We start from the raw sequence: 18831 nt of genomic DNA, 5'->3' as shown, positions 1-18831 counted from the left end.
GGCTCTTGGCTCTACTCAGCAGAGCAATGAATGCTATACTGAGTCATGGGAGTATCACACTAATTTTAAGGTTAACCTTAAACTTCTACTGGCTTAACAATTTCTGGAATTTTTAACATGAAGTGGAGAAATTAAAAATTAATATTCAGGGCCAGTGAGACAATTTACTTATAATAGCATAATGCATCATTAAAGTTGTATTTCATTCAACAATATGTAACTTTTTGTGGAGTCTTCTTTGAACAGTCCGTGATTTTTAATTGACTTTCACCAGCATCCCTTTGAAAGAACAGGGAATTGTTGGCAGCATTGTCTGGATTACTCTAATTAATTGTGCATGTGCAAAACCAGACATTTCTGCTAGTTTGACAAAAATTATGATAAAGAAAATCTAGCCATTGAGATTAAAATGAAACAAGAAAAGAATGCTTGTGATAATTGTAAGCCTCAAAATGCAATAGAATACAAAGCAATTTGAACACAAGATTAGGGCAACGCTGGCTGGACAGCATTTATTACCCATCCCTACTTGCCCTTGAATGTAGTGATCAAGTGCCTTCCTGAACTGTTGCAGTCATTTGCTGCAGGTAGACCTACAATGCCATTGGTAGGGAGCTCCAGGATTTTAACCAAGAGACACTGAAAGAGCAATGATTATATTTCCAAATCTGGATGGTGAGTGGCTTTCTGGGTAACCTGCAGATACCAATGTTCCCATGTATCAGCTGTCCTTGTCTTTTTAAATGTTAACAGTTATGGTTTCAAAGGTGCTGTCTAAGCAGCCTTGGTGAATTTCTGCAATGTGTCTTGTAGCCAGTACACACTGCTGATCCAGAATATCTGTGGCAGAGACACTATGTTCATGGATATGGTGCCAGTCAATTGGGCGACATTGTCCTAGATGATATCAAGCTTCTTGATTGTCGTCGGCAATGCACTCATCCAGGCAAGTGGAGGAAATATTCCATCATTCTCTTTATGTCTTGTAGATAGTGGACTTGCTTTGAGCTGATGAAGGGCTTCTTGCTCCTCGGATGTTACCTGACCTGCTGTGCTTTTCCAGCACCACACTCTGTTTGAGGAGTCAGGTGGTGAGTTATTAACTGCAATATTCCTAGCCTCTGACATAGGAGAAAGTGAGGACTGCAGATGCTGGAGACCAGAGTTGAAAAATGTGGTGCTGGAAAAACACAGCAGGCCAGGCAGCATCCGAGGAGCAAGAGAATCAACGTTTCGGGCACAAGTCCTGAAGAAGGGCTTATGCCCGAAACGTCGATTCTCCTACTTCTCGGATGCTGCCTGGCCTGCTGTGTTTTTCCAGCACCACATTTTTCAACTCTAGCCTCTGACATACTCTTAAAGCCACAGTGGTTGACGATAACCCAAGAGTATTGATAGCAGGAGAATTCATTGATGGTAATGCCACTGATCTGCCTGAATTGCTGTGCTCTTCCAGCACCACTGATCCAGAATGCCACTGAATGTCAAGGGTAGATTCTGCCTTGTTGGAGATGATCATTGCCTGACGCTTGTTTAGTGTGATTGCCATATGTCAGCTCAAACCAGGATATTGTCCAGATCTTGCTGCATTTGGCACTGACTGCTTCAGTATTTGAGGATTCATAAATTATGCTGAATATTTGCAATCATGAGTGAACATCCCTACTTCTGACCTGATGATGGAAGGAGGATCATTGAAGACACAGCTGAAGATGATTGAGTCTAGGAGATTAGGAACTTGAGGAATTCTGCAGAGATGTCCTGGAGCTGAGATGACTGATCTCCAACAACCACAATCACCTTCCTTTCTGGCAGGTATGATTTTAATCAGCTGGGAGTTTCCTCCCAATTCTCGTTGAATTCAGTTTTGCTAGAGCTTCTTGATACCACACTTTGTTAATGGGACCTTGATGTCAAGAGCAGTGACTCTCACCTCACTTCTGAAATTCAACTCTTTTGTCCATCTTTGGACCTGGATGGGTATATAAATAGAGAGGGTTTGGAGGGATATGGGCCAAATGCTGGCATGTAGGACTAGGTTAGGTTGGGATATCTGATCGTCATGGATGAGTTGGGCTGAAGGGTCTGTTTCTATGTTGTATGACTCTTGAGTTTAACAACATCTTTCCAAAAGCAGAGAGATCAGAATTGAATGCAGTATTTTAAAAGTGGCCTAACCAATGTTCTGTACAGCTGCAACATCTCAACTCCTATACTCAATGCACTGATCAATGAAGGCAAGTATACCAAATACCTTCTTCACCATCCTGACAATTACTCTACCTATATCTGAATGTAGAATTAAAGCAGAAATATGTCGCAGGCCAATTTTTGATACTTTTTAAATACGTTTGTTAAGTAAGCCTCTCAGCCTATTTTTACCAAGGGAGGAGAACCAGCCCTTCCTTAATATGAGTACACGGCTTTTGCTGGCATCATCCTTGCAAATCTTCTCTCCATCCTCTGTAGTGCCCCAACCTTAAGAGTACAACTTTCAGGTCTCTATGTGATAAGTATAGTTTAACCAAGTAGAAAGAAGTGGAGGTTTAGGGAGGGAATTTAAGAGCTTTATGCATAAAAAATATCAAAAGTTGGAGCTCTGCATGCAGCTAGGAGAAAGTGAGGACTGCAGATGCTGAAGATCAGAGCTTAAAAATGTGTTGCTGGAAAAGCGCAGCAGGTCAGGCAGCATCAAAGGAACAGGAGAATCGACGTTTCGGGCATAAGCCCTTATGCCTGAAACGTCGATTCTCCTGTTCCTTAGATGCTGCCTGACCTACTGAACTTTTCCAGTAACACATTTTTAAGCTCTGCATGCAGCCACTTTGTACTTTTATCCAATGGTTATTTTAAGCCTCTAGCGACCATTTGAGATATCAGTCACATTCAGGGACTGACATGCTACAAAGTTCAGTTGCAAGCATCCTATGTAGGCAAAAACAACCTTGGTTATCAAATCAACTGAAGTGTTGCTGGTCAATGATAAGCCACCATCCCCACCCCCACCCTCCCATCCTATGAAGCTGGGAGAGGGGAAATTCAGAAATGTCATTCTCACTTCAGAGTTTCTGATAGAAGGTCATTACTGAAGTGGTTGAAGATTTTTGGGCCAAGGACAATACAGTACTGAAAAACTCCTACACAGATGTCCTGGGGTGAGATTAATTACTTTAATCAAACACAGCCAACTTCCTTTGTGCTTGATATAAATCTAAACAATTTTAAAAAATTTATTCACAGGATGAGGGTATTGCTGGCTAGGCAGCATTTATTGCCCATTCCCAATAGCCCAGATTTAAGAGTCATTGCTGAGAGTCTGGAGTCACATGTAGGCTAGACCAGGTAAGGATGGCAGTTACCTCCAGAAAGGACATTAATAAACCAAATGCATTTTTCTGACGATCAACAATGGATTCATGGTCATCATTAAATCCTTCCTTCCAGACATTTTATTGAATTCAATTCAAATTCCACCACCTGCTGTGGCGGGATTCAAACCTGAATCCCCAGAACATTATCTGGGTCTTTGGATTAATAGCCCAGTAGTAATACCTTTAGGCCATCACCTCCCTCATACAGAGATCTTCCCACTATTCCTGCTGACTTGTATTTTCAAGGTTCCCTTGATGCAAAAGGCAGTCGCTGTCAGGTTAGATCACATGGAATACAGGGAGAACTAGCCATTTGGATACAACATTGGCTCAAATGTAAGAGACAGCGGATGGTGGTGGACGATTGCTTTTCGGACTGTAGGCCTGTGACCAGCGGTGTGCTGCAAGGATTGGTGCTGGGTCCATTGCTTTTTGTCATTATTTATATCCCAATCATTTATATTAAAGTAGAACTGGTTAGTAAATTTGCAGATGACACCAAAATTAGTGGTGTAGTGGACAGCAAAGAAGGTTACCGCAGACTAAAACAGGACTTTGATCAGATGGGCTGATGGGCCAAGGAGTGGCGGATAGAGCTTAATATAGATAAATATCCGGTGCTACATTTTGGTAGGGTAAATCAGGGGGTAGGACTTATCCACTTAATGGTAAGGTCTTGGAGAGTGTTGTCAAATAAAGAGTCCTTGGGGTGCAGGTTCATAGTACTTTGAAAGTGGAGTGACAGGTAGACAGGGTAGTGAAGAGACCTTGAAGTACAGGTTCATAGTACCTTGAAAGTGGAATCGCAGGTAGACAGGGTAGTGAAAAGACCTTGAAGTACAGGTTCATAGTACCTTGAAAGTGGAGTCACAGGTAGACAGGGTACACGACTTTATTGGTCAATGCATTAAGTATGGGAGTTGAGACATCATGTTGCAGCTGTACAGGACATCGGTTAGGCCACTTAAGGAATATGCATTCAGTTCTGGTTTCCTGTCACAGGAATGATGTTGTTAAACTTGAAACAATTTACAAGGATGTTACAGAGTTGGAGAGTTTGAGCTATAGGGAGAGGCTGAATAGGCTGGAACTATTTTCCCTGGAGTGTCGGAGACTGTGGGATGACCTTCTAGAGGTCTATAAAATCATGAACGCATGGATAGAGTGAAGGTCTTTTTCCAAGGGTAGAGAAGTCCAGCACTAGAAGGCATACGTTTAAAGTGACAGGGGAAAGATTTAAAAAGGGCCTAAGGGGCATCGTTTTCACAGAGGTTGGTGTGTGTGTGTGTGTGTGTGTGTGGAAGAGCTGCCAAAGTGGTGGAGACTAGAACATTTACTAGGTATCTGGTTAGGTACATGAATAGGAAGAGTTTAGAGAGATATGGGCAAAATGTTGGCAAGTGGGACTAGATTAATTTTAGATATCTAATCGGCATGGACGAGGTGGACTGAAGGTCTGTTTCCGTGCCGTATGTTTCTACGACTCTATCTCTGGAGTCAGCTCTTTTATCTTTGTTTAGATTAAGATTGTAATGAGGTCAGGAGCTGAGTGGCCCCAAGAGCACAACCTTAGCATCAAAAGTAGGTTGTGCAACTGCCACTTGATCACACTGTCACAGCCCACCTTTAGTCACCTTACTGAAAAATGCTGATAATTTGACATAGACAATTTTTTAAAAAAGTTGCAAAACCCTCTTTTCGCACAATAATGTTTGATAATAATAAAAATACAAAAGAGGCAACGGAATCTGTAAAAAAAAGCGCTGTTAACCAAAGTTGCTCCTATAAACTGACAGAACAAGTTACACTCATGGAAGGACTTTTCTAAAGACAAGATGTGTGTACATGCACCCAATAGTTTCACACAACAAAATTCTCAAGTGTCCCTGGTTGCTTCCTCCTCAAGCATAACTGGATTTTTAATCTGAATGAGAACAGACTCATAATTAGCAAAGAATTAAAAATGAGTGGTTTCCTAAGTAATTTAAACAGTATCTAATGAAGTATGTACAAAAACGGGAATGAGGTTGGGAGCAGTCATAAATATTTGTTCATGCAACACAATAATTCTGTACACTTATTCAAAAGCATGGTGACTGCAATGATCTTTGAACAGAGAAATAAGAAAAGCATAACATGTTAACTTGTGCACTCACCTGTTCTTTAGATTACTGTTTCATGCACATTAAGCTTACAGAATGATTCACTGCTTAAATATGCCATGACTGGTTCTGGTTCTGGTTGCCCAGTGATATTATGGATATTATAAATTGGAGAAGGTTCCGAAAAGATTTCCAAGATGTTACTGGGACAGGAGAGTTTGAGTTATAAGGAGAGGCTGAGACTTCATTCATTAGAGTGTAGGAGTTTGAGGGGTGACCTTACAGAGGTTTATAAAATCATGAGGGGCGTTGATGAGATGAATAGCAAAGGTCTTTTCCCTAGGGTAGGGAAATTCAAAATGTTTTTAAGGTGAGAGGAGAAAGATTTAAAAGGGACCTGCAGGTGGATCGTGTGTGAAATGAACTGCTAGAGAAAGTGGTAGATACAGGTATGGTTGCAACATTTGAAAAATATTTGGACAGGTACACGAATAGGAAAAGTTTAGAGGGATATAGGCCACATGCTGGTAATGAGACTAGTTTGGTTTGGGAAACTTGGTTGGCATTGTGTTGCTGTGGTTCCTTTTAGCAAGGTTATATTGTCCTTGGTGTTTTCTGAGTGATTGTAAACGCAGAGGTTCCTGGATGTCTGGTTTGTATGGGTTTTAGTGCCAATTTGATTATGGCTAACAGATATTGCTTCTGGCAAAAGGCTTTCAAGTTTTAAAAAACATTGTACAACGAAAGGGGAGTTGCCAGTTCTCTCAACTCAGCTTTTCTTTGGTTTGGTTTTGGTTTGGATTTAGCAATTTTGGTTTTAGTATTTTTGGAACTGCTGGTTATTGTTAGCTGGGAATTCAAAAAGAAACAGCAACATAGAAGAAGGAGTTCCATGCTGAATCTCTCTGCCATTTCTCTCTCCTGTAAGAACCTGTATCTGATTTTGCCTTTTTGCCAAGGGTGTTTATGGGCACTATTGCAAGAATTTGGAATGGCATCATTAAGTTGGGATAGTCTGTTGGGTTTTTGGATAGGTTAAGTTATTCTCTGTTCTGTTTTCTTTTGTTTGTGTTTCATTCGGTACTCTGAATAAATTCTGTTTGTTTAAAACTAAGGGGTTTTGACCAGCTGCATCACTCCTGGAATATCCACTTTACACCTGAAAAGCTAGTTTCTGGGCTACCTTCTTGAAATGTTTTGAGGGGGGTCTGGCCTGGTCTATAACAGCATGGATAAGTTGGACTGAAGGGTCCGTTTCCATGCTGTAAGACTCTGACTCTGAGTACACTGGAAATCATGCACTACAATGCTTGGGGTTGTCACAAATGTGAAATGATTTATTCAAACTATCTAAAGTCCACAATTTATCTGAGTGATGGATCCATGTTAAAAGAAAACAATCATCTATGCTTATGTGTTTTTATACAAGAAAACAGCTATTTATTGTTTTAATCAATTCCAGAAAAGAAATACAAGCTTATAACTTATAATTCTCTGTAACAAACTCGATCCCTTTTTCAAATATTCCGTATACATACAAGCAGACACACAGAGTCAGGTCAAAACACTAATAATATGGGTTTGGGAAAGAACAAAGAAAAATTCAGTGAAGCCCAGTCCTAGCACCAGTCTGGAGTACAGGCATCAGAGAGATGTTTTTCTTCTTCTCTGGTTCTTTTCAAATCTTTGATAAGGACACAAAATTGTGAACATGTCAGTTCTCAATCTTTCATTCGCCAGTTGGGAATTGGCCTTTTCAACATCTTTGAAGGTGATTTCCTATTTCAGGAAGCGAATTTGCAGAGAGTAGCTAGCTGCTTGGGAATTTATTTTATTTCTCCACTCTCAAAGAACAAGATAAATATTTTGTCCTTCACAGAGTAGATATTTCAGCTGTATTGTCTAAACACAAAGCTGTAGCCATTTGGCCAGTAATTTCTTAGTTGGTTCCTATGCTGAACATTCTTGAACACACAACTGGTCAGTTGAAAAACGAATCAAAAGTTCATCACTGGGCTTAACTACCCGGAATACACATCCAATAACTCGTTTTTAAAAAAATGGAATGTCTTCCACAATATCTTTTGTTTAAAGCAGTTCTTTACCCCATTTTTAAGTCCAGAGCCCAAAAAGAATGGTCTTACAACTAACTTCCTAATCCAGGACAGATATTGTAAACATTTAGTTGTATATTCGCATGTGGCTGTCTGTTCTTTTTTGAGTTTTACCATTTAAGAATATTTTACCTGTGCTGGGGCTTTGATGATAGAGTGACCATCAAGAAAGACTTGCATTTAGACAGCATCTTTCGCAGTTTTAGAATATCCAAGTCACTTTACAACAAAAATAATATTGAAGTACATTTACTGCTGTGAGTTAGAACATAATCAAAAATCAAACGACATCAGGTTTTGGACATATACAGCTTATCTACACAGCAAATTCCCAGAAACAATGTAATAGCGAATAGATATGCTGGCGTTTGTGGTTGAGGTTGAGGGCTAAATATTGCCTTGGTCATTATGGAGAACAGTTGCAGCATGGGATCTTTCTCTGACATATGACTGAGGGCAAATAGGGCCTTAATTTGACTTGCATCTGAAAGATTACACCTCTGAGAGTGCAGCATTCCTTCACAGTGTGATTTAAAACCTACACTTTTCTGAATCAAAAATAGGCACATTACCTAAGCTACAATTTAGACATTTTTAACTGTAAATTCGGCAAAGAGGGCCGGATTTCAAGGTGTGAACGTGTTCTTGAATAAAATTAGTGAGCTTTGTTCTTTTGTTACATTACAACTTTTAATCAAACAAAAGATGGTTCTTAGATTGGTCATTGAAGGGGGCACTGGGCACACTCTGATTTCAATGCTAAGTGCCTTTCTTCTGCCACATTTACAGGCACTCGAACTGTTAACCTGCTGCGTGACTCCTGGATTCCCCAGTTTTGTTTCAGATTTCCAGCATCAACTCTCTTTTGATACATTATCAATCATTGTCCACCTTCTGATGAAAGTAACTGCAGTAACATCCAACAGCCTTATGGTGTCAGTGGTAAGCTTGCAATGGCTCTGCTGCTCAGCAGTCACCAAAAGGAAGTCTTAGCACTTTCCATAATGGCCAATGGAATAAGTGCCCGTTCAGTCTTTTTTTAAACCCCTACTAAGGTGATTCCTTAACCGTTCCCTTATTAATTAGCAGGAAAGGTTAATCGTTTCTAGCACTAAACCAGAGGAAAAGAATGGAATTGGGATGAAAAATTTTTCGTAGGATGTGGGCATTGCTGGCTAGGACAGTATTTACTGTCTATCCCTAATTACCCAGACGGCAGTTGAGAGGCAATCACATTGCTGTGCGTCTGGAGTCACATGTATACCAAACCAAGCAAGGATGAGAACTTCCTTCTCTAAAAGGACATATTAGCAAACCAGATGGGGTTTCCCTGAAAATCAATAATTCATGGTAATCAAACTCATGGTGGGATTCAAACCCAGATTCCCAGAACATTACCTGAGCATCTGGTTTAACAGTCTAGTGATAATACCACTAGGCCATTGCGTCCCCGCTTAAGCCCAAATGATCTCTGTAGTTCAAGGAGACTCTTGCACATAAAACAAAATTGAAGAAATAGATATAGTATTTAGAATCTTCCTGGGCCCTCCAGGGCTGGGATTTTGATGTATGTAAATATTTTTAATTTAGATATAACACACCGTGTGGGCGGCACGGTGGCACAGTGGTTAGCACTGCTGCCTCACAGCGCCAGAGACCCGGGTTCAATTCCCGCCTCAGGCGACTGACTGTGTGGACTTCGCACATTCTCCCCGTGTCTGCGTGGGTTTCCTCCGGGTGCTCCGGTTTCCTCCCACAGTCCAAAGATGTGCAGGCCAGGTGAATTGGCCATGCTAAATTGCCCGTAGTGTTAGGTAAGGGGTAAAGGTAGGGGTATGGGTGGGTTGCGCTTCGGCGGGGCGGTGTTGACTTGTTGGGCCGAAGGGCCTGTTTCCACACTGTAAGTAATCTAAAAAAACCTTTGTAGCCGGTGGGACTTGAACAGGGCCTTGTGGCTCAGAGATGGGACACTACCAATGAGCCATTCTTTTGACAAAGAAACCTTAGTCACTAGTTGTCTCCAGGAGGAGCAGGAGTAAGGATTACCTGGGAGAGGATCCACCCAATTTGAGACACATGACATCCAAGATTAGATCAGCCAGGTTTCAAGATCAGCCATTCACATGTTCACAAAATAGGTTGGATCCAGCTTCACAAAGCCATCAGTCACCTGTTTGGTTGAAGGCTCACAATTCATCAACAATCCATGTAGCATATCAATGATATAATGCAGTATATGTGGGAGAGGGAACTTGTCAAATATGCTTCATCTCAAAAAACCTGCTGTGACTGAGTGATAATTACTTTTTTACCTTTATCTGGGAAGAATATACTAATGACTCATTAGGACCTCCTACTCCTCTCTGCTTTATTATTAAAGATATATTAGATATGGCTGAGGGATAGGTCTTTGTCAAAAGGTGTGTATTCACGAACATAGAGCATTACAGTGCAGTACAGGCCCTTTGGCCCTCGATGTTGTGCCAACCTGTGGAACCAATCTGAAGCTATCTATCCTACACTATTACATATTAATTCGTATATTTATCCAATGACTATTTAAATGCCCTTAAAGTTGGCGAGTCTACTGCAGTTGCAGACAGGGTGTTCCACACCCCTACTACTCTAAGTAAAGAAACTACTTCTGACATCTGTCCTATATCTATTACCCCTCAATGTAAAACTATGTCCCCTTGTGCCAGCCATCACTGAGGAAAAAGGCTCTCACTGTCCACCCTAACCCTCTGATTATCTTATATGTGGCAATTAAGTCACCTCTCAACTTTCTTCTAAAGAAAACAGCCTCAAGTCCCTCAGCCTTTCCTTATAAGACCTTCCCTCTATACCAGGTAAAATCCTAGTAAATCTCCTCTGCACCCTTTCCAAAGCTTCCACATCCTTCCTACTATGCGGTGACCAGAACTGTACACAATACTCCAAGTGCAGCCACACCACAGTTTTGTACAGCTGCAACATAACCTCGTGGCTCCGAAACTCAATCCCTCTACCAATAAAAACTAACATACCAAATGTCTTCTTAACAATCCTATCAATCTTCACCAGCCATGTTGATGCATCCTGCTTATCAGCAACTTGGATTATTGGTCAGTACTAGACTACACAGCAATGACTTGCAAAAGGGAATTGAATATGTACTTAAACGAAAAAGAGAAGAAAAACACATGCAGGACTGCAGGGAGTAGATCTGATTGAATAACGTTACCCAAAAGCCATCTACCATCTGCCTCAGATTACAGGGATCCTTGACCCTCTTATCAATGTGGTATGCTGCTCCCCAGTTTAGGAATCATGCAAACACCCAAATTCATGCACACCCAGAATTCCGAAGCTTCCTCACATTCTCTTGCACCAAAGATTTTACTTTTACTTATGTGGGATTTAATGTTTTCGTCTGAAATCAAGGAGACTGCTGCATTCTAAATGCCGAGTCTCCAGGACTATACAACAGGAGTTAGAGCTCCCAACTCAGGATAGATGTATTTCTGGAGATTTAAATCATATGACCCCCACATCCAACTGCCCTACCCAGTCAAACAGTCGTTTTTCCATCTCAGCGAAAAGAAAGTGTTCAATGTAAACTGTTTAAAAAATGTAAACAATGTTTCTTTTAGATTTTTCATGGTAGTGTCCAGCAATCTCTGGAGATGCCAAGATGATCCTAGAAGATTGACAACTATAATAATAAAGAACAGTGAACAGTGAATAATCCAATCAAGAAGTTCAGCTTTCACAGTGTCAGAGTGTACGATTGGGTAAAGAGAAATAGTTTAAAAAAATTCAATTCCTTAATTGTTTCACAGTTTTGAAATGTGAGGTACTTGCACAGTTACTGGCATGTCTCTTGTTACCAAGGTACTGGCCATTGGCAAGGTGCAGTTTTAGAGGTTACTGAGAGATGCTGTCACCTCCTAACATCTGTTTATAACATGTTATGATGTACAGAACTCTCCCTTAATGTTAAATAAGGAGACAGACTGAATGAACATGATTGTAAGATAAAGTGTTTTATAAACTGTATTTATACATTCCTTTTCAAAACCTCAATGCCCTAAAGTGCTTAACAATCAAATAAGTACTTTTAAAATGTAGTCTCTATCATAATATAGGAAACATGGCATACATTTACACACAGCATGATCTCTCACTTGTGGCAAGCAAATCAAACAGTTGTACTAGATGAGGAGTGAGGGTCCATCTTCCCACTCACTAACAGGAATGAAGTGTGGAACCTTGCCCTGGACAAAGGCTGTTTCTTTTATATGCATAATTCCAATCTCAGTGGAATACATTATTAAATAAACCAGGAGCTACAATGAAGCTCAAGCTCCAGAGTAACCCTCAGTCATTTTGAACACAACAAATAATCTAAGCCAGTAGAACCAATGACATTCATTTAATGTCTAATCTATCCCACAATTTTCTTTGTCCTTGTTGGATCAGTGGCCCAGGAGTCACTCAACAGTTGAATGATGGTGGAGATGAGTTTAGGTTTAGGTTCTTATTTAATGGGGAAGTCAAGATTGAAGGGTCTTAACCCAACCTTGTCCTGTTTTGTAACCATCTAGATCTAACTGCCTCTTTATTGTTTTATTGGTCTGTTGCTTGGCAGCAGGCCTAAGGAATTGTGCCAGTTGCCAAATGAAGCTACACTCTGCTTCCATATAAACAAACAGTCTCAGTAAGAAAATATGCTTCTTCAAAGCACTGTGCTTGAAAGCCAGCAGTTGCAAGGGAAATGTAATCCTTATTTGCTGTCCCAAAGATCAATGATTTGCCATCAACATCTTCCCTGTCCCACACGTCAATATCACTTCTCCAGCTGCGAAGGATTTTGCATTAATTCCTAACCACTTGAGGTCCCCACTTTAGGAAATTAGGTTAGTTTCATCTCATTGATCTCTTCAGTGTTCAAATGAGACACAATGTCTAATATTGGACAAAAATGATGTGTGTGAATAGAATGAATAACTACTGTACATTTCAAATCATTATAGCTGTCACTTGTAGAAATAAACAGCCATATAATAGGATATTATCCAGATTTAAATTCTGGTTGGAGAAATAGGTTTCAATTCAAATCCTGCAATGAAGGAGTTGAAACCACATCTGTCATCCATGCAAACCCAGCAGAGACAGAATGTACCTGGGATATTCTGGAAGTTGAATAGATGCTCAGGCTTCAGACAAGAGAGAAAGGTGACCCCTCCCATGGCATGTACTCACAGATTATGTGCATACATTAATGACATTATTCTGGAGACAACTATTGTTTTGGTTGTCTTAAAATCATACAGAGGATGTAAGAATGTAAGGCACTTATTGTCCGTAAAAGCTTACTTCCTTCTGTTATGATTTTTGGTCACAATTTTCAGCCAACATTTCCCAATGTGAATTGCTATGTCAATATTTCTTGTTCAATTTTGCTGTGGGAACAGTCACTGTAATGGTAGGTTCTGGCCAATAGGTGGCATGTGTTTCTGAAGTGTCAACTCCTCAATCGACTAGAAAACTACCACTGTGGATTTACTGGCCAATAAAAATAATTTGCAAACCAGCATAATGTACAAATGACTGCATATCTCAGGTATCTTCATATATTTAAGAGAACCTGGCTGATGGGTATTATTATTTACTGGACAGTCTCCACCAAACATTGCAATATTAGCATGGGCCTGTCGCATTACTTGATAGAACTGGCATTCATGTGGGGGCTGGACCCCCTGCACAAATATGGTGCCAAATTAAGAACACAAGTCCCTGTCCAGCCCAAAACCCCTCCTTAAACCCCTATCTATTGAATGGCCCGGTCCCTGTAAATGCAGTGTGGGTTTGGAAGTATTCCGTCAGGGGTTCCACTTGTTGGGGAAGTTGTGGAAGTGCAGGTGGGTGTTTGGCTGGGTTCGCTGGCTTTTGCTGCCATATAGTCAGATGTTGGGCAAGTGATGGTCATTCTTGTGCCGGTGATACTTCTTGGGCTCAGGTGCTGGTGAGATGTTGCTGCTCGTTAGTTGAGGCAGGTACTGGAGCTGGAATAGCAGAAAAATAAACAATGAGAAGCTGCGATCTCACACTCAATTCTGCTCTTCTCATTTCAGTGAGCTATATGGTGTTGACTGGGGCTCAGAATGCATGGAAATGGTGGGCAAATTCTCCCCTGAAATCTCCCACTTACCAGGGAAAATTTAATTAGGGGGGTGGGGTGGGGAATGTTTATTAGGGAAGAGGTAAATAGACATAACTAGACAGCAGGTACCAAGTTCACATCATATACTTTCAAAGTACTAGTTGCTAACTTACATCAAGAACTTGTGCTTATGTAAATCCTATGTTACTGAGGAAATTAAAGCTTTTCTTATGTGTTGTGATTTTAAGTTTAATGGAGCAGTGATAGTTATTGAAAATATTGAGGAATTCTCCAACTGCCTCTGTGAGAATCTAAATCCTCTGTATATCAACTCAAATGCAGTAGGTATTGTCACTAAATCTAACCATGATGTGGAGGTGGCTGATGTTGGACTGGGGTGGACAAGGTCAGAGGTTACCCAGCAGGTTTATTTGAAATGACAAGGTTTCGGAGCGCTGTTCCCTTCATGAGGGGAATTCACCTGATGAAGGGGTAGCACTACAAAAGTTTGTGATTTCTGATAAATCTGTTGGACTATAACCTGGTGTCGTGTGACTTCTGACCTTGTTACTAATTGCCTGCACCACTGATTGAATGAGATAGAGACTGACAAAAGGAGCCCCTGAAAACCAAAATGTTATCTCCAAAAAAATCTCAAGATTAGCCTGAGGAATAAATTTATTGAGCCCTGGTTTTGTAATGCATTGCAGTCCAGCCTCCTCACATGCACCATTTTTGTAGCAAGAGGCTCAGAGTGTGATGTAAAGCAGAAATGTTAACTCGTTTCTGATTCCAAATGCACCAAGATCCATCTTCCATGTTTTCAGCTGAAGTAGACTAACTTAGTACAGCTCAGTAATGGTTCCTCGTCCATTGTGTCTCAATAGTTGCACCACTTTGTGCACTTCTTGGGGACTTTAGCACACAATCTGGCAAATTCATCAGACCTGAGAGAGTGCTGAACTTTGAGGTGCTGTTAGCCAGATTTAATATTAATTTCTGGATTAGTGGTGCTGGAAGAGCACAGTAGTTCAGGCAGCATCCAAGGAGCAGCGAAATGATTCCTGATGAAGGGCTTTTGCCTGAAATGTCAATTTCGCTACTCCTTGGATGCTGCCTGAACTGCTGTGCTCTTCCAGCACCACTAATCCAGAATCTGGTTTCCAGCATCTGCAATCATTATTTTTACCTACCAGATTTAATATTAAACCAAGGGCATGTCTCCTGGTCATGCAATTTTAATATGAAATTGGAGAAGCCCAATGTCAAAGCTTTCAAAAGATATTTAAATAGATGACTGTGAGCCAATAGAAACAGATTGTTTCCTGTGATTTGGTTAAGTTGATTTAAGGGATAAAATGCTGCAAATGCAAATGTCCGTAATTGTGAGGTAGGTTATTTTGGTAGAAAATTCAAAGTTGATCATTATCCTTTGAATTAGAGACGGTGTCAGTGTAATGCAGAAAAAGAGGAATTTGCAAATTGAAGGTGCACAAGATATTAAAAGCAGCATTTCAAGTAGATAAGACCATTAATGAAAAGCGAATGGAATACTGGGTTTCATGGCAAGTAATATATCATCATTCTTCTGTATAAATGAGGGTTCTGTTTCTAAGAACCCCCATGGATGATGAAATTTGCGAGTGCGGAGCCTGTTAAAAATACAGATTAAAAATCACGATACACCGGTTTGCCTGCAGATGATGTATTAGATTAGATTAGATTACTTTACAGTGTGGAAACAGGCCCTTCGGCCCAACAAGTCCACACCGACCCGCCGAAGCGTAACCCACCCATACCCCTACATTTACCCCTTACCACACAGTCAGTCGCCTGAGGCGGGAATTGAACCCGGGTCTCTGGCGTTGCGAGGCAGCAGTGCTAACCACTGTGCCACCGTGCCGCCCATAATGTATTTTAGTGCTACTTACAAGTTTGATTATCTGCACCAAAAAGTAAATCATGAGCTTGCAGATACAGAGGATTTACTATATATAAAATTCAGATTAAATGGTGAATCTATATCAAACCTTCAAGATCCTAGTTGGAGTATTGTGCACAGTTTGGGACTTGTGATGAGGTGTATTGAGGCTACATAGATGCATCAGGATAAAGAATTTCGGGAAGAGAGACATGTTTTGTTTTAGTTGGAACAGAGATTAAGGAGTGATTTGATAAAGGCATGGAGAAATCATGAAAGAATGAACATTATGTAAAGAACAGATAATTTCTTCTGATAATAGACTCTACCAGACATCTCAAAGCCCTTTAAAGCAATTAAATTACTAAGCGAGTTTTGAGAAGATTTGTAGCTCAGGTTGAGATTCTAGATGTAGGTTTGCTCGCTGAGCTGGAAGGTTCATTTGCAGACGTTTTGTCACCCTACTATGTAACATCTTCAGTGGGCCTCCAGGCGAAGCACTGCTGATGATTTCTGCTTTCTATTCTAAACCTACATCCAGTAAATTACTTTTCAAGTGTAGTCACTGTTGTAATGTAGGAAATATGCTTACAATTATCTACAGCAGGCTCCCATAAACAGCAATGATAATGACCTGATGATTTGTTTTGTAATGTTGATTGATAAATTTTAGTCAGGATACGGAGGAGAAATCCTTTGTTGAAAGAAACATAGAAAATAGCAGCAAGCGTAGGTCATTCAGCCTTTCGAGTCTGCTCTTCCATTCAATGCGATCATGGCTTATTCACCCAACTCAGAATCCTGTTCCCGCCTTCTCCCTATTACCTTTGATCCCCGTGGCCCTTAAGACTATAACTAACTCCTTGAAAACATTCAATGTTTTGGTCTCATCTGCTTTCTGTGGTAGAGATTTCACAAGCTCGCCAGTTTCTGGGAGAAGAAATTTCTCCTCATCTCAGTCCTAAACAGCATACCCCATATCCTCAGACTGTGACCCATTGATTCTGGATTCCCTGGTCATTGGAAACATCCCTCTTGTATTTAACCTGTCTAGACCTGTTAGAATTTTATACATTTCTATGAGATCTTCCTTCAGTCTTTTAAATTCAAGTGAATATAGTTCTATCTGATCCAGTTCCTCTTCATACATCATCCTGCTAACTCAAGAATCAGTCTTTGTTTCACTCCCACCATAGTCAGAATATCATTCCGCAGATAAGGAAAGGAAAACTGCACACAATACTCCAGGTGTAGTCTCACCAAAGTCCTGTATAATTGTAGCTAAACATCCCTGCTCCTCCACGTGAATCCTCTTGCTACGAAGGCCAATATACTATTTGCCTTCTTAGCCACCTGCTGAACTTGCATGCTTATTTTCAGCAACCGGTGTACAAGTGCACCCTAATCTCATTGCACCTCCCCTTTCCCAATCCATCACCTGCTTTTGCTACCCATGTGAATAACCTCACACATATCCACATTATATTTCGTCTGCTTTGCATTTGCCCACTCAACTTGTCCAAATCACACTAATATCTCTCTGCATCTTCTTCACAGTTCAGCCTCCTACCCATCTTTGTTTTGCCTTCAAAATTGGACATTAAAATCAATGTGAAAGCTGGGGTCCAAGAACTGATGCCTGTGATATCCCATTAATCATTGGCTGCCACCCCCTTTCCTGCCTGCCAACCAATTCTCTATATCCATGTCAGTACACTGCCTCCAATCCCATGTGCATTAACTTTGCATGCTAACCTCTTCACAGAATCATAGAACATCTACAGTATGGAAAGAGGCTGATCGGCTCATCAAATCTTCATCAATCTTTCAAACAGCATCCAACACAAACCCAACCCCCTACCCTATTCCTGCACATAACTGCACATTTCCCATGGCTAATTGTCCTAGCCTGCACATCCTTAGACACTACAGACAATTTAGCATGGCCAATTCATCTAACTTACACATCTTTGGACTATGGGAGGAAACCCACGCAGACATGGGGAGAATATGAAACTCTACACAGACAGTTGTCCAAGACTGGAATCAAACTCAAGTCCCTGGCTTTGTGAAGTAGCAGCGCTAACCACTGAGCCACCCTGCCGCCCCATGTATGGTCTTACATGGGACCTAATCAAAGGCCTTATAAAAGTCCAAGTAAACAATATTCACTGGCTCCCCCTTAGCAATTCTACCAGTTGCATCCTCAAAAAATGCCAGTATGTTTGTCAAGCATAATTCTTCTTTGAAACAGGGCCATGTAATCTTTTATGCCATTTGAAAGGGCAGGTGAGACATCAGTTTAACACCTCAGTTGAAAGATAATACCTCCAACAGTGCAACACTGCTTCTTTGCTGCAGTCAGACTTGACAGTTTTCAACAACTAGAGTAGCACTTCAACCCATACCATAACTTTGTGACTCAGAGACAAGAGTGCTACCTACTGAGCTAGGGCTGACACAGAATAAGATGACGTAAATACAAGATTAAATGAAAAGATGTAATTCAGAGAACAGACAGTTTTTCTTTTGAAGAAAGCAACTGTTTTGAAGCTGTGTGGTTGGCTTCAAGTTAGCAATTAAGGACAAGTCAATGCTACCATTTAGGAATCAATTAAGCGATGTTGAAAGAAAGATGTTAACAGACTATTAATAACACTATTTTTTGTAGTGAAGGCTCAATGTCTTGACTTCACATACAATCTCTATGGAAATTCTGATTCTTTTGGCTTTGCCTTTTGGAAAGTCAAACGTTGGGCCAGACGGGTAGCAGCCACTTACAAGGGCATTATAACATTAGGACTATGCCTGGGATAGAAGAGTTAAAGTCGATTCAGGCCAAGTGACCTGTTTTGCAATCTCTCTAATTCAGAGATCTCGAGGCACTATTATCCTGGCTTGATGTAGATCTCTCAAACAGCATTAGTGAAAGTAGATTATCTAGTTAGCCTGACATAGAGTCATAGAGATGTACAGCATGGAAACAGACCCTTCGGTCCAACCTGTCCATGCCGACCAGATATCCCAACCCAATCTAGTCCCACCTGCCAGCACCCGGCCCATATCCCTCAAAACCCTTCCTATTCACATACCCATCCAGATGCCTCTTAAATGTTGCAAATGTACCAGCCTCCACCACAACCTCTGGCAGCTCATTCCATACACGTACCACCCTCTG

At 40.8% G+C, this 18831-nt stretch overlaps 1 protein-coding gene across 1 annotated transcript in view; it reads right to left on the bottom strand.

The window, feature by feature from the left end:
- Positions 1–11596: 11596 nt before the first annotated feature.
- LOC122542860 (cyclin-dependent kinase-like 1) overlaps positions 11597–18831 on the bottom strand; it is a 59955-nt gene continuing 52720 nt past the window's right edge. The window contains exon 9 of the mRNA XM_043680961.1: positions 11597–13634. Coding sequence (XP_043536896.1) covers positions 13533–13634 — 102 coding nt within the window. The 3' untranslated portion in view covers positions 11597–13532. The remainder of the gene's footprint in view (positions 13635–18831) is intronic.

This window comes from Chiloscyllium plagiosum, chromosome 41 (assembly GCF_004010195.1).
Source record: "Chiloscyllium plagiosum isolate BGI_BamShark_2017 chromosome 41, ASM401019v2, whole genome shotgun sequence".
Classification (NCBI taxonomy): domain Eukaryota; kingdom Metazoa; phylum Chordata; class Chondrichthyes; order Orectolobiformes; family Hemiscylliidae; genus Chiloscyllium; species Chiloscyllium plagiosum.
The sequence above is the reverse complement of the archived record's forward strand: the minus strand, read 5'-3'. Positions and strand labels throughout refer to the sequence as shown.